At 44.6% G+C, this 14,874-nt stretch overlaps 1 protein-coding gene across 8 annotated transcripts in view; it reads right to left on the bottom strand.

The window, feature by feature from the left end:
- LOC127583608 (cell adhesion molecule 1-like) overlaps positions 1-14,874 on the bottom strand; it is a 360,810-nt gene that overhangs the window by 42,574 nt on the left and 303,362 nt on the right. For 6 of the 8 annotated variants that reach the window (XR_007958282.1, XM_052039737.1, XM_052039739.1 and 3 more), the window contains one exon: positions 7,737-7,805. The exons of the other annotated variants lie outside the window; for them this stretch is intronic. Coding sequence is in view for 5 of the 6 variants with exons in the window: in XM_052039737.1 (XP_051895697.1) it covers positions 7,737-7,805 (69 nt within the window). In the remaining variant the exon portion in view is untranslated. The remainder of the gene's footprint in view (positions 1-7,736; positions 7,806-14,874) is intronic. 8 annotated transcript variants of the gene reach the window in all.

Raw genomic sequence — 14,874 nt, 5'->3', positions numbered from 1 at the left:
TTTAAATCTTTGCCCTCTCACTGCTCGGATAACCAGTGGATTCAGTTGATTCGGATTAATGGAACGGGACACAAGAGGCAGCCAGGCTGGGTTTGAGAAGTGTCAGTTATAAGGCTCAATACCAAATCCCATTATTCTCAACACAAGGACATGGAATGAATATGTCATCAAGCAATTTATAATGACAGAAATATTTTTCAGATTTTTTTTACCCCATTCAAACTCGGACTAACAGAAGTGTGAAGCATTTGTGCTGCTGAAAAGTAACACTCCATGAGAAGCATGCTTTGACAGTACGATTTGCAAAGACACAGATGAATTGCTACAATCTCAAAAAGCACAAAATTATCCTGTCATAACATTCAAGTTCATAATGAAGTAGGTGACAAGGACAAACATGTCAATGCTTTTCTTGCAAATGATCATCAAAAAATACTGGCCAGAATTTGAAGTGTTTTTCATATAGATAACAGAAACAACACAATGCAACTGTATCACTTTGGTCCAGAGTAAACACACAAAGAATTTACACAGTTCACATGGATCGGACATGCCCAGCAGTTTGTGGTGGAACAGGGTACCAGCTCTGTGAATTATTCCTGGCAACTATCATGAATGAGAAAACCAAACAAGCGTTTATTTCATGTTTAAATCCAGTTTGCATCTGAACCTTGATAACATTCAGAAGTGGCAAATATCAGGGGAATCAGATTTTTTCCAGGAGATCAATTCATCTCTAAGTATAATGTAACAGCAACGTGGGATTATGGGATGGTCTGCACATTCAATCAGCTGCAGACAATCAGAGCTTCAGGAGACAATTACTCCAGCCAAGCAAACAGCTGATTCTTTCATTGGAACAGGACACCACTTCTCAAAAAAAATTTCCTATCACATGAGCGAGAACGAGGGAGAGGTCTCATTAGTGGTCTGAGGGTGGCTGCTTTTACATCACATCAAGTGGCAGAATCACCTGTGGTCACCCTACACTGACGAAAGGGACAGGATGAGGAACACAAATACCCAACGGGTACAGAATGCTTATCTTCCTTCTCAAATAGCGAGGCAGCCGACACAGGCACCATGGTTAAAGTTGGACCCTCAACATGATCTGCACCAAGGTAAATGGATTTTGAACTCTATACCTCAAGCAGCAAAAACAGGACTTGCATTTATATAGCTGCCTTTCAGACCTTTTTTTGGGCATTCCAGCCAATGAAGTACTTTTTGTTCATTGTTGTAATGCAGTACTACCTGAACATACTTCCTGTATCACACAATTACAAGGTGCAAGGCCACCAACAGGGACGTCAGGGATCAGGTAACTTGCTTTGGTGATTCAAGTCCGGCCCCTCAGTGTTGGTTCGGGGGAGAAACATTGGCTCCTGACACCCAGGGGAAAGCCCCTGCACTTCCTCAAAGTAGTAGCAGTGAGATCTTTTATGTCCACCCCAGGGCAACAAGGACCTCAGTTTAAAGGGTTGCACCCCCTTGGTGCTGCACCCTCACCCTCAGTACTGCACCCCTCCCTCGGTACTGTACTCTCTCGGTACCGCACCTCCCCCCTCGGTACTGCACTCCCTCCCTCAGTACTGCACTCACTCGGTACTGCGCCCCCTCCCTCAGTACTGCACTCCCTCAGTACCGTGCCCCTCCCTCGGTACCGCACTTCCCCCCTCGGTACTGCACTCCCTCTCACAGTACTGCACTCCCTCGGTACTGCGCCCCCTCCCTCGGTACTGCACTCCATCCCTCGGTACTGCACTCCCTCGGTACCACACCCCCTCCCTCGGTACCTCTCCCCCTCCCTCGGTACTGCACTCCCTCCCTCGGTACTGCACTCCCTTGGTACTGCGACCCCTCCCTCGGTACTGCACTCCCTCGGTATCGCACCCCCTCCCTCGGTACCGCACCCCCTTCCTCGGTACCGCACTCCCTCCCTCAGACTGCACCATCAGCCTAGAGTCTAGTGCTCGACTTTCTACTGGGGGCTTGAACTAATTCAGGAAAACAGAGCTAACTGATTCGGACGGTGTGTAAGTACGTCCTCAAGGGGCAGAAGCAGTGACTTTCGGACAGGAAGAAGTTTTAACAACCACTTTGGACAAGCTGAAAACTGAAGTAACTAGCTGGAAGGTAAGTCCGGAAGAAATCTCTCTCAGTAGGGGAGGCAGAACACTGAACGAAATGAAATTGGTGACTGACACTTGACATAGTCTCCCCTGCACCTAATCCCCAGCCCTTCTTTGTCCTACTGCTGACCAGGAACTCCCTCACATGTGAGGCGTAGAGTGCTAGGGGAGGTGTGGTTCAGGCAGGTCTGTAACGAAAGCCCGAGGTCCACATAACTTCTGATCTGCATTTAGGCTATGAGACAAACCTGGATTTAGGTACTCCTCTGTGGTAACACTACAGAGTCCACCCGTCCCATCACATTCCCACCTCCTCCCCCTGCTCACCAGGGCCCACCTGGCAAATGTTCTTCATTCGCCAGCATTTTTTGGCAACGCAATGTGGGGAAAACGGAGGAAACTCGAGTGATGGCTTGCACCACAGGTGATCAAAACCACAGCCAAATCCGTTCAATCCCGGCCCCTTGGACATGGCTTCTCCCCTTTCTGATGGCTGCTCTCCAAGACAGGCATTGGGTAGCGTTGAAGAAAAAAACTAATCTGAAGTTTTGACTTCTTAGATATTTTGTCACAATGCATTCCGTTGGGAATGAGCTAAAAACTTGAAGGGAAGAAACTTGTTAGGCTGTGAGGAAAGGTCTTCTGTCAAAGACGTGGCAGAGACCCAGTGAGTCACACTGTACGAGTCGATCAAAGGTTGTGCTCCATCCAGGTTATTTTAGGAATAATTATTTAAGGAACAGGTTTAAACATTTGCCTGTAGATGTAGGCAACTGGGACTGCTCAGATGCAAGGCTTGGCAACGGATAAATATAAAAAAAATCAATTTTAATGTATATGGTTAATAGCTTTTTGTAATGGCTTGAATTTGCTCTGAATGTGTGTGTAGAGCATGGTCCCTTTTGCAATGGTTTCCTAATGGAAACTCACCAAGGACATCAGATAGCTTCTACACAATTGCTATCAACTTTGCACACAGACTGAATTTGTGCACAATTGATCTAAATGTTCCCTCTACGGAACAAATGTTTTTATAGCCTGTTTTAGAGTTGAAAAAAAGTTCAACAAGTTGACCAACTTAAATTCACAAAAAAAATCAATGAACCTTGCATTCACTCTGAGGCAGAATTTTGGTCTAATCCTCTCCCAGAAGAGCTACCTTTCAATTTTTTTTTGAGGGATTATTTAAAAATGAAAGCAAATTGCCCCTAAAGGAAAAGTGACTCCTTCCCTATTTTCCCTTAAACTGTTTCCAAATAAAAGGTTCCTGGGTAAAGTGTGATTCCGTGTTTAAAGGGAGCAGACCAACAGTGGGAAGCCACGGATGAAGGTTAGAGAAACAAAGGACTGCAGATGCTGGAATCTAGATGAAAAACACAATGATGCTGGAGGAACTCAGCAGGCCAGGCAGCATCCATGGAGAAAAGCTGGCAGTCAATGTTTCGGGTCAGGAGTTCCTCCAGCGTCATAGTGTTTTTCATCACTGATGAAGGTTCTCCGTTATTATTGATCAGGAGTATCCAGGAAGTGTGAGCGGGGGACTCGGAGGGCGAGTTTAGGCAGATGCCCTCCCAGCTGTGACAGGACAGGGTTCAATGCGCAATGCAGTGAATTACTTGTGCTGCTCTCCAGTTCTGGGGCTCTGCCCCGATCACATCCATGGAACTAATGGAGCAGAGTTCAACGTACACACGTTGGACTGATTTACTAAAGCACAGAAGGGGGCCATTCGGCCCATCGGGTTCATGCTAGTTCCCAGAAATCAATCCCAAGATGCCCTCCTTCTTTCCCTGTAGCCCTCAGTCTATTCTCGTTCTCTCTCGCATGCCCGTCAACTCCCCTTTGATTCTTTTGGCACCCACTTACATTACGGGTTTCATTTTTTGTGCTCATTGATCAGATCCTCAGTGGATCTAGCAGATTCAGATTAATGGAATAGGCCCATTAATCTAACAGCTCATCCTATGGGATGAAACTGGACCCATGTGGTCACAGGCTGACCGCGACCGCTCCACAGTCCACACCGGAGGTCAGGATCGACGAGTCCCTGGAGCTGTGAGCCAGCGGCACTACTTTGCTGCACCTCCGTGCCATACGGCTCATAGTGAGGACAAACGTCCTGCCAGAGTGCAGCCTGGAGTGTGTCTGGACAACTCTGGCCATGGATTGGATGTTTTGCCTGCGCTATGAATTGGGAAAAGTTATTTCTGCATTAGTGGGGCATGTTGATTGGGTGTTTGTGAAACCACACTTACAGCTTCAATCAAATACACCAACACCGAGAGAGCTTGGATCAACATTAAAGTGAAAACACTTGCCACCAACAGTTCCCTGAGCACCAAGGGTAGGTGGGAGTGTTTGATGGGAACAATGATCAAGGGCTTGGGTACAGAACATACAACGTAGGAGGAGACATTTGGTCCGTGGTGTCTGCTCTGCCATTTAATAAGATCATGTCTAATCTTTTACCTCAGTACCAGTTGTCTCCACTAAGCCCTTATCCCTTAATATCCAAAGATCTACTGCTCTCCACCCCCACCTACTGAGTGACTGAACCTCCATAGATCCTGGGTGGAGAAGTCCAGAGACTGACTACCCCTGAGCTGAAGGAATCTCCTCTGATTTTTGTCCTGAGTGGCTGGCTTCTTATCTTCTAGTTGTGACCTTGGTTTAGATACCTCAGCCAGTCAAATATCAACCCAGCATCGACATGTCAGGCCCTGGGAGTTTGCAGGTTTCAATGAGAGCAGCTCTTCTTCTTTACACTTCAAGGTTTGGTCCCGGACCCATGAACTGTTTGATCGGAGCAGGTGGGAGAGTGCTCCATGGTGACAGTGGATCAAGGGCTGAACACAGAACTCTCCTATATCATTCTTTACAGATTGTGGTGCCGTAGGGGCTCTCCTTAATCTCCCGACCTGTCCCACACTTCAGATCCTTCCACACACCTTCAGCTCTTCTTTAGCCCTGCTTTTGTGTCACCTGTTGACAAAGTACCTGTGATATCTGATGACCAAATCCACTGCTTGTGGAGGGAGTTGCTAATCATGCCACACCTATTTAAAGTGGACAGGCTCATGGTTATTCTTGGTTCAATAACCAAGCTCTGCAGACTCTGAGGGTGATGGGCAGCAGAGGCTGGTGTAGATCAGCCAGGTTGAATGGCAGGACAGGCTTGAGGGGCCGAGTGGCCGACACCTGCTCCTGTTTTCCTATGTGACTCCTCACCTTTCCTATGGTCACACCTCACACAGTCTCCCAGTGTACCAGACAGTGTGGGCAGTGGTAACTGCAGGAGGTTTGCAGTGAGTTTGTTTATTTACCGAGGCACAGGCCACAGCAGGAAGCCTTGGACTGAGTCTGCAGTCTACAACTGCTCCCCCCCAGCACACAGCCCCACCCCCCCTCGCACACAGCCCCGCCCCCCCACACACACAGCCCCACCCCCCCCACACACAGCTCCCACCCCTCCTACACATGGCCCCCACCCCCCCTACACACGGCTCCCACCCCTCCTACACACGGCCCCCACCCCCCTTCACACGGCCCGCACCCCCTGTACACATGGCCCCCACCCCCCCACCACACAGCCCCATCCCCCTACACAGAGACCCTCCCCCCCCCAAACACGGCCCCCACCCCCCCACACACGGACCCCACCCCCCACACACGGCTCCCACCCCCCTTCACACGGCCCCCACCTCCTATACACATGGCCCCCACACCCCCACCACACGGCCCCCACCCCCTATACACATGGCCCCCACACCCCCACCACACGGCCCCCACCCCCTATACACATGGCCCCCACACGGCCCCACCTCCCTACACAGAGCCCCCACCATTGCTGCACAGAGCCCTGGTTAGACCATATCTCGGGTACCATGGCCACCACACTGTATTGGCTTTGGGTGGAGAACTGGGAAGATTACCAAAATTATAAATAAAAACAGAAACTGTTAACCGTTTCTCTCTCCACAGATGCTGTCTGATCTGCTGAGTGTTTCCAGCATTTTCTGATTTTATTTCAATTAAAATAAATAATTACTGGAATCTAACATTGAACTGTAAACTCAGACTACAGAACCTGAAGTTGTATAAACAGAAAGTTAGGCTGAAAGGTGATTTTGTTTAAGTCGAAGATTTTAAGGTAAATTTGCAGAGTTGCTGGAGAGAAACTATCTCCATTGGTGGGAGTCTGGGTCGACGGGACACAGTCTAAACCAGCAAGTATGGTAGAAATTTGTAACTCTCTTCCATAATTCACACTGCATCCATTGTTAAATTTAAATCCAAGATTAATGGGGTTTTTGCCAACACTTGATATTAAGGGACATGTGGAGCTGTGACATGGATTAACCCTGACCAAACAGCAGCAGAGGCTTGATGGGTTAATCTGCAATCTCTTGCTTCTACCCGTCCTTCAGATGGGAGAATTGCTAATGGGTTTCTTAGATTTCATGAAAACTCCAACAGAAAATGCCGTAAAAGCATAATTTTCATTGAGACAGCAACCTTGTTATTAAAAATAAGACCTAGTCGTCTTTCTGGTCACCAACTCAATCCTGCTCTGATAAAAAAAATACGCTGAAGGAACTGGACAAGTTTCAAGATTAAATCTCCGTGCTAATATCTATCTGATGCTGTAAGCTTTACTGAGGGATTAGCTGACTCCTGCTTTTGTCAGCTTTCAGGGTCCCCAGTATTTAACCACAAAACTATTACCAATGCTATTGCAACCCTAGAGGCCAGCAGAAATACCAACCTCAGCAGCAGAGAAAGTTCTTCAGTTCCTGTCCCAATGGCGTGGGGAAGAACCCCGTTCACTAAGGCAAGGGTCAGTAACTGACGGATATATCTAAGGTAATAAGCAGGTGTGTTAGACATTTTTAACTCAATAGTAGGGTCCTGGAACTCGTCTCCTGAAAGGCAAGCGGGAACTATCACTGCTTTATAAAAACACCTGGATGAGCACTTGAAGTGCTGTAATCTACGAGGCCACAGATCAAACGCTGGAAAGAGAGACTAGCTTGAAAATAAAAACAGAAAATGCTGGAAATACTCAGCGGGTCAGGTGGTGTCTGAGGGAAGAGGAATAGAGTCAACGTTTCAGATTGGAGAGCCGAAGGGTGTCCGACCTAAAATGTTGACTCTGTTTCTCTTCCCACAGATATGGCCGGACCTGCTGAGTGTTTCCAGAAATTTTCTGCTTTTCTTATTTCCAGCATCTGCGTTTTTTTTTATTTTCACCAGTTTGAAAAGCTCCATTTCTGCTGGCATAGATACAATGGGCCAAATGGCCTCTGTGCTGCAAACCTCCATGTTCTTTCAGCTCAATAGCTTATTTCCTTTGAGCAAGTGGTGATCCTTTATTTTCCAGATGGTTACACATCTTCCCACATTCAGAGAGATCGCTGCCATCAACTCAAATCTTTGTGAGAACATTTATTCCTGAAAACTCAATTTTGCAGTCCTGAAGCTCTGTCAATTGGGGGTTCAATTTACACTCCTGCAAACTGCTGAGTTTCCAATACACAGAGAGAGTTAAAAGAAAATCAAGAGTAGCATTGAGGACAAAAGCAAAATGGTTTGCGGGTACTGTACCTTCAGTGATGGTGGGGATGTTTGTGCTAGTGATGGTGGTTGTAGAGGGAAGTGGGGTGGTGGGTACATCTAGATGGTAAAAAGGAAAAAAAAATAAAAGCACACATGAAATACAAAATTTTCACATGAAATCACAAAAACTAAAAACCAAAGTTTATAAATGAAAGATAAATACTAATTTCTTTGCTTCGTCTGATGGCTTTCTCAACAGACTCATCTTCTTCCATCACCAGGCCTCACCTGCCAAAACTGCAGAACTTAAGACTAAAGATTCCACGGGTTTCTTCAAAACAATTGTAGTAATGAGCTCGTATGGGGATGGTGATAAAATGTTTTAGTCATCTAAAGGCCTCAAGTAATCAACTGAGTTTAAATTCCTCAACTGCATTAAACTAGGTAAAGCTGGAGTAAGGGTAACTATGAAGGCTGCACAGCTCCATCCGATTTACTGACATCCTTCAGAGAAGTAAACCTGCCTGATTTACCAGGTCAGCCCAGATGTGACTCCAGACCCACAGTGCTGTGGTCAAACCTAATTGTCCTCTGAAAATTGGCCCAGCAAGACTGAGTTGAGGGGCATTTGGGAATGAGGAACAAATATTAACTCTCCAGGTTTCTCTCTCTCCAGGTGCTGAGTACTTCCATTTTCCTCTGTTTTTATTTTAGATTTCTTGCAAGTGCTGTTTTCTGCTTTGGGACAACCTCTGACCCTGTCAGTGACACCCATTTCCTGTGAATGAATTTAAAATCAACCCCAAACTGGCTTTTCAAGACGCTAACAGTCACGGAGTCACACAGCACGGAGACAGGTCCTGCTGCCCAACTGCCTCATACCAACCAAGGTGCCAAGCTCAGCTGGTCCCATTTGCCTGTGTTTGGCCCATATCCCTCTAAACTGTTCCTGTCCATGTACCTGTCTAAATGTCTTTTAAATGTTGTTAATGTGCCTCCTTTGACCACTTCCTCTGGCAGCTTGTTCCATATACTGACCACTCTGGGTGAAAAAATTGCCCCTCAGGTTCCTATTAAACCTCTCCCCTCTCAGCCTAACCTGTGCTCTCTAGTTCTTGATTCTCCAATCCTGGGAAAAACACTGAGTGCATTCACCCTACCCATGCCCCTCATGATTTTATAACCTCTATAAGATCACCCCTCATTCTCTTATGCTCCAATGAATAAAGTCCCAGCCTGTTCAACCTTTCTGCATAACTCAGTCCCTCGAGTCCCGGCAACATCCTCGTAAATCTCCTCTGTACTCTTTGCAGTTTAATGACATCTTTCCTACAGCAGGGTGACCACAACTGAACACAATATTCCAAATGCTGCCTCACCAACGACTTGTACTTGTGCTTCCTCCCTGTTTCTGTAACTTTTCCAGATACGAAAATAATTACAACTAATCTGTTGGTTGGTTTGCGTTGAGATACACTCTGGCAAAAATATAGACTTGACATCAAACAGCCGAGAAGGAAGCAGAACCCATCAGTGTGATGAGTCGTTATTAGTTTAGAGACAGTGATGTGCCCTTGTGGCATCGAGATAGAAACTGAGCAAAAAATATTGATGGAAGATCACATTAACAAAATGACCTCTAAGAGAAATTGATTGTACCTCTAAGATACAATTCTTCTAATATATCAAAAGTCTTTTCCTCTTTTGTATATTCATTGGTAAAATTCTCAGTTTTAATAAAAGTTCAATTTCCTTCACAATATATTCTAAGTAGACAAGCTGCCAGAAAGCAAAAGGAAACATTAATTCTAGACAGAGGAGTTAAAGTATGGCTCTGTCTACAGATGAATTCACCAGAGCCCCATTCACAAGCCTGGGAACTTCACTGACAACCCCGTTCCCATCAACCAGGCAACCCGATCCCTCACACTTGACTGCGTTCTTCAACTCCCTTCCCCAATGAAAATTATTCCTCAGCTCGACCTCTCTAATAACACATCAATAGCGACGGCCTTTGCCACCTTCACTCCCGGAGTCTCTTCCCCACAATCCCCCTCACCCCATCTTGGGATGTAACTGAGCCCTTTGCTAAGGAGAGGTCTTCCTTCTGCCTGGCTTATTCACAGAATCTTCCTTTGAACAAAACACTCACTGGTTGCTATATGTCGACTGCTTAATATGTCTTCAATTTCCAGCTAATTCCATAGAGACATTTCATTGGCAGTTTGGCAGTGGTCTGGTAGATGACAGGGAGGGGTCCCTGTTGTCATAGGTTGAGGTTCAGGCAATCCTGATTACTGGGAAGCCTCAACCTAACTTTGGGAAGTAGTTAAGTAGCAATAGGACCAGTGACATTTTGGCACGTTAAAAGATTTAAGACTTTTAACGCAGTGCTGTGCAATAAGATTAAGCACCGTCACAACTGCATAAGCTACCTCCTCAAATTAGGATTGACAAATGCAAGTTGAAGGTAATCAATCATGGCCCATTCATTTTTTGGCTAACCAAATATCACTAGCTCTTAATGCAAGTACTGTTAACTCCTAAAACAGATACTAAGTGCAGAGGTAAGTATTTGAATTGTCAGGTTTAAAATAAATTCCTCGAGAAAAAACAAAATAACTTATCCCAAGTTTGTTTGAGTTTCTGGTAAACACTTGCTGTGAGATTCCCACAGCAGTATCACAAACCTCTCACAGGCTGCCTTGGTTTCTGGCACAGTTCCTGTCACCAGCAATAGCAAAATCATTAGTGAAGTATCTCCCAATGCCTTGTGGGCAATTACCACATCACAGGGTAATACTCCTTGTGCAGTAGTTGAGAAAGCCACCATCCGATTCTGAAAACAATGTGACTACACAATGGCAGGGGATGTCTTTGATCTAAAAGGGTAAAACAAAATCATGATATTGACCCAAGAGTTATTCAAATAAAAAATGAGAGTGATAATAGCCACACAGCAAGAGTTTGAGCGAGGAAGAAGGAGATTCATGAAATAATCGCTTTTCCCATTCTGTAAATTTAAATTTGTTTTCCCATGGTTGTAACATTTCTCAGAATATCAGATGCCTGGTGCATCAAACCTGCGCCATCTAGCACGGAACAAACAATTCAAACCATTCACTTCTCTTGCACCCGCTTCTGTCTTCAGGGAAATATTAACATGCTTCAACATAGGCACAACTTTGAATCATTGGCATTACCTTTAAACAATGGAAAGCATTAAACAAGAAGCTTGTTATGGGTTGATTTCATCTGTTCATGGAGTGGCTTCACACGAATAAGCACCCGAACATGAAAGGAACAGCTTTCATGGTACAGAAATGCATTTGGAAATAAAAACAGAAACCAACAAACAAAAACATATTGATGGTTTTATCCAATTTAAACTGAACCTCCGTGTCAGCTATTAATACTGTGGACACCGATGACAAGAGTTGAACCAATGGTCTACAGTTCTACGGCTGTAGAAGTCAACATGAAGAAAAAACAAATTCAACATGTCCTTCTGCTAAATGTCTGTTAAGTGTTTTCACTTTTTTTTTCAAAAATATATGCTCCATCAGATATTTTAACTTATTTTTTGCTGTCATTTGAAAATGCCTTTGAATGAACTGTTAGCATTAAATGTCTATCAAATCTCAGAAAAAAGACATGACTTTCATTACAAGTTAATAATTGCAATAGCTCTCTATCAATTAATAAAAAAAGTTTTCTCTTTGAATGAGTGGCATTGCATGATACATTTATTCTGCAGGTATAGTCCAGTGAGTATTTTGAAAACAGTAAATTGGATTAATAGTTATTTTTGTACAAGTCTGTGGCAATAGAATATCATGGTTAATACAAATTGGAATAAGAGGGGAGGATTTAATCAGCTGTCTTTCAAACATTTCTAATTTATTTTAGGCTTTGAACACTTTATTCTGTATCCCATTTAAAAGAAGCGAACGTGTTAATAAGAATAATTTACATTATCGACATTTTTTCATTTGTTTGGATAGCAAGCACTAATTGCACAGGGAGTGGTTGAAGTGAAGCTGCTGTGCCTGACAGCGCGGCAGAGCTGGTATTAACATGCACAACTGAAGCTGGAGCACCACTGGGTTAATGATCATCTCACCAGCGATGCTAATTGAGCTTGCTCACTCTCTTGGTTTGGTAACTCTTCCAAGTCAGTAATCCTGATACAGTCACTGACATTCATTTAAAAAATTAAATCAGCACAAAAAACAGGAACAGTGAGCACTGCGGTTCATTCTTTCTAACATTGCTCTTCTCTGGAAAGGAATACCAGAATGGGTATGGATTTGAACACTTCCTTTTGGTTCAGGATAGACAGATGCAGCATGGAAACAGGCCCTTCAGCCCATTGAATCCATGCCAACCCTCAAGCATCCATTTTCACTGACCATACACTAGTTCCATTTTTTATTCTCCCCACATTCTCATTAATTCCCCCAGATTCTACCACTCACCTACACACTGGGGGAACACTACAGCCAATCAACCTACCAACTCACACATCTTTGGGATGTGGGGGGAACCTGGAGGAAAACCATGGGGTCACAGGAGAATGTGCAGACTCCACACAGACAGCACCCGAGGTCAGGATTGAACCCAGGTCTCTGGCACTGTGAGGCAGCAGCTCACCAGCTGCACCACTTTGCCGTAGCATCAAGGGAGATCGACAGTTTTCTAGATGTTTGGTGACTGGATTCACATCCTGTATGGCTGATTTTGCAAACCTTCTTTCTGAACATGAAATTGTTTTATGTTAATCATGATTACTGGGCTGGGTTTAGCTTTGAACATCATCACAAACTAAACAACATGGGGCGGCGGGGGGGTTGGAGAGTGGGGCTTCTGTATCAATCCAGGGGTCAAGGAAAACATTCAACATTAAAAAGTAAAATTCTGTCTACAAGGTGATGCAAACTCTTGTCGTGCCTGGGATAAAACTACAGAGCAAGTGGGTGACTGACATAATTGGCAAACTCAGCTTGCAGGCTCATTTTAGTGGGAAAATGGAGAGCTAGGTTTGAAATGGTTTGGCAGCACTTTATCAGCCAGCTATGAATGACAAGAGATCATTGTGAAGCAGCATGGAGCTCCAGTTAAACTCCATGCTTCCTGCTGAAATTGACAGCAGGAAGAAACCTGGTCAATTTTAGTGTGACAACATCACTTGCATGGTGACTGAGCATTTACACAGCATACAGACAACCTGTGGAAGGGGCAGAATTCAGTGCAACAATGATCAAAATCCCAACCTTTCCACCTCGGTTTGGACAATAGAAGGAACAGATTATTTTTAACTGGAAAGAGATGCTGTTGGAATACAGATTCTGTAAATACCAAATGAACTCACATTGCATATCAGTCACTACATTGCAATCAATGAAACATAAAGGAAGACTCATCTGAAAACAGGATCAGTTGAAACGAACCGCATCGTGCAGTTGGTTAGTTTCAAGTCAAGGGCTGCACTGTAAATTTAAGAAGCCCAGTGAAACAATCCTGCCAGATTGCAATGTGTGGCGTGCCAGAATGCCTCAATTCAAAATGTGCATGAGTTTCCCTCTCAGTTAGAGATCAGACCAGGAGAGATGTCACCAATTATCAATCTGACAGCAGCCAGCTGTTCCTGAAGCGCAATCAAGTTTTTTTTTCTGGAAATGGCCATTTTCTGGAGCAATACTTCCCAGTTTATTTGTGTACTTTCAATAATGGGGCACATCTACAAGAGGCAGTGGCCTTCATTTGTACAAAGTGATCCAGTGATAGGCTGATCTGAAGCAGCTGCACCAAAAGCCACAATGCTCAGATTAGGAATGTTGAAATGAGAAATGCCACTGAGGATGGGCAATCACTGGCAGGTATTGTTGAAGGGAGAAGGTAATTAAGGGTGAGCACTCTCCTCCTGAGTCTTTTTCATTTTTGTTCAACTAACAACAGAACTCTTGTCAGGATTTTGAATGTTTTCTTCCTCAGCAGCAGATTTCTGGGGTGATGTCGTGTGAGGAATGCAGACTGGTGGCTGGTTTTCTTAATGTTAATCAGACTGAGGGGAGTGGTGGCGAGGGAGACGGGAAACAAACCATTTCCAATTACTGTCTTCCCTTTACCGTCAGGACACATCGGACATTTCCTTGCCTGACTGTGCTGTTCTCTGCAGAACAGGAAACTAAATGACTGAAGGTCATCGATCACCAGGTGGCCCAGGCTGTTGAACAGCGGCCCTGTAGGACTGGGCTCTGCCCCAGCCATTATACCAGACAGGACATTTCATTACTTCAGTGACTGACTACAGGTCGATGCAGAACTATTCCATTCACCAGAACAGCATGAGGATTAGCTCAGCATTTAGCTCCATGTCTGATTTAAGCTTTGTGAAGTGCCTTGAGCATTTTGCTACGATAATGGCTCTATATAAATGTAAGTTGTTTTGTCAAATACTGCATTCACACCCCATTCTTGCGGTACTAAAGTAGGTATTCTGTAGCTTAAGAATGCCAGCACTGTTGAGCTGTCTGTCTCCAGGGCTCCCTTGACTGACATCACCCCAGAGAATCCACCACAGGGTTTGCCGAAGAAAACAGATGGTGTTCAGGCCCACGATGAAGAGCAATGTTTTTAAAAGGCAGTTTTTCCAAAAACGAATCCCATGGAGGTGATCTAGCAGGATACACTCATCCTTCTTTGTACTCACTTACAAAAAGTACATCTCAATTTAAGGCAAGGGTAATTTTATATGTGCTACATTTAGTTTGGACATGACAGTTTTCAGAGAGTCTTCCAGCATTACTGCAGGCTCATTTTGTAAAACGCTGGGGATGGGAAACAGTGAGTGGGTCCATGCCATTCAGAGCGAACCACAATGCAAACATGCGCATAACCCATGCAATTCATCTGTGTGAAAAAGGTTTAATGGGCTCAGATTATTATATACCAGTTCATTTTTGATTAAGAATGTGAAAACATTCCAACATGAAGGCCAAGTACTTTTTGGAAGAAAAACATATTCCCAGCTACATCAAGGCTTTTGCTTAGTATTGTGTTGAAGCATATCAAAATGTAAACTGGGCCCAGTAATCTGATGGTTTAACTGGTACAATATTACCACACGGACAGGTGATGGGAGATTCCTGGGGCTGTCATCATTGGGTGAACCTGATTCACTCTC

Source organism: Pristis pectinata, chromosome 27 (genome assembly GCF_009764475.1).
Source record: "Pristis pectinata isolate sPriPec2 chromosome 27, sPriPec2.1.pri, whole genome shotgun sequence".
Lineage (NCBI taxonomy): Eukaryota > Metazoa > Chordata > Chondrichthyes > Rhinopristiformes > Pristidae > Pristis > Pristis pectinata.
The sequence above is the reverse complement of the archived record's forward strand: the minus strand, read 5'-3'. Positions and strand labels throughout refer to the sequence as shown.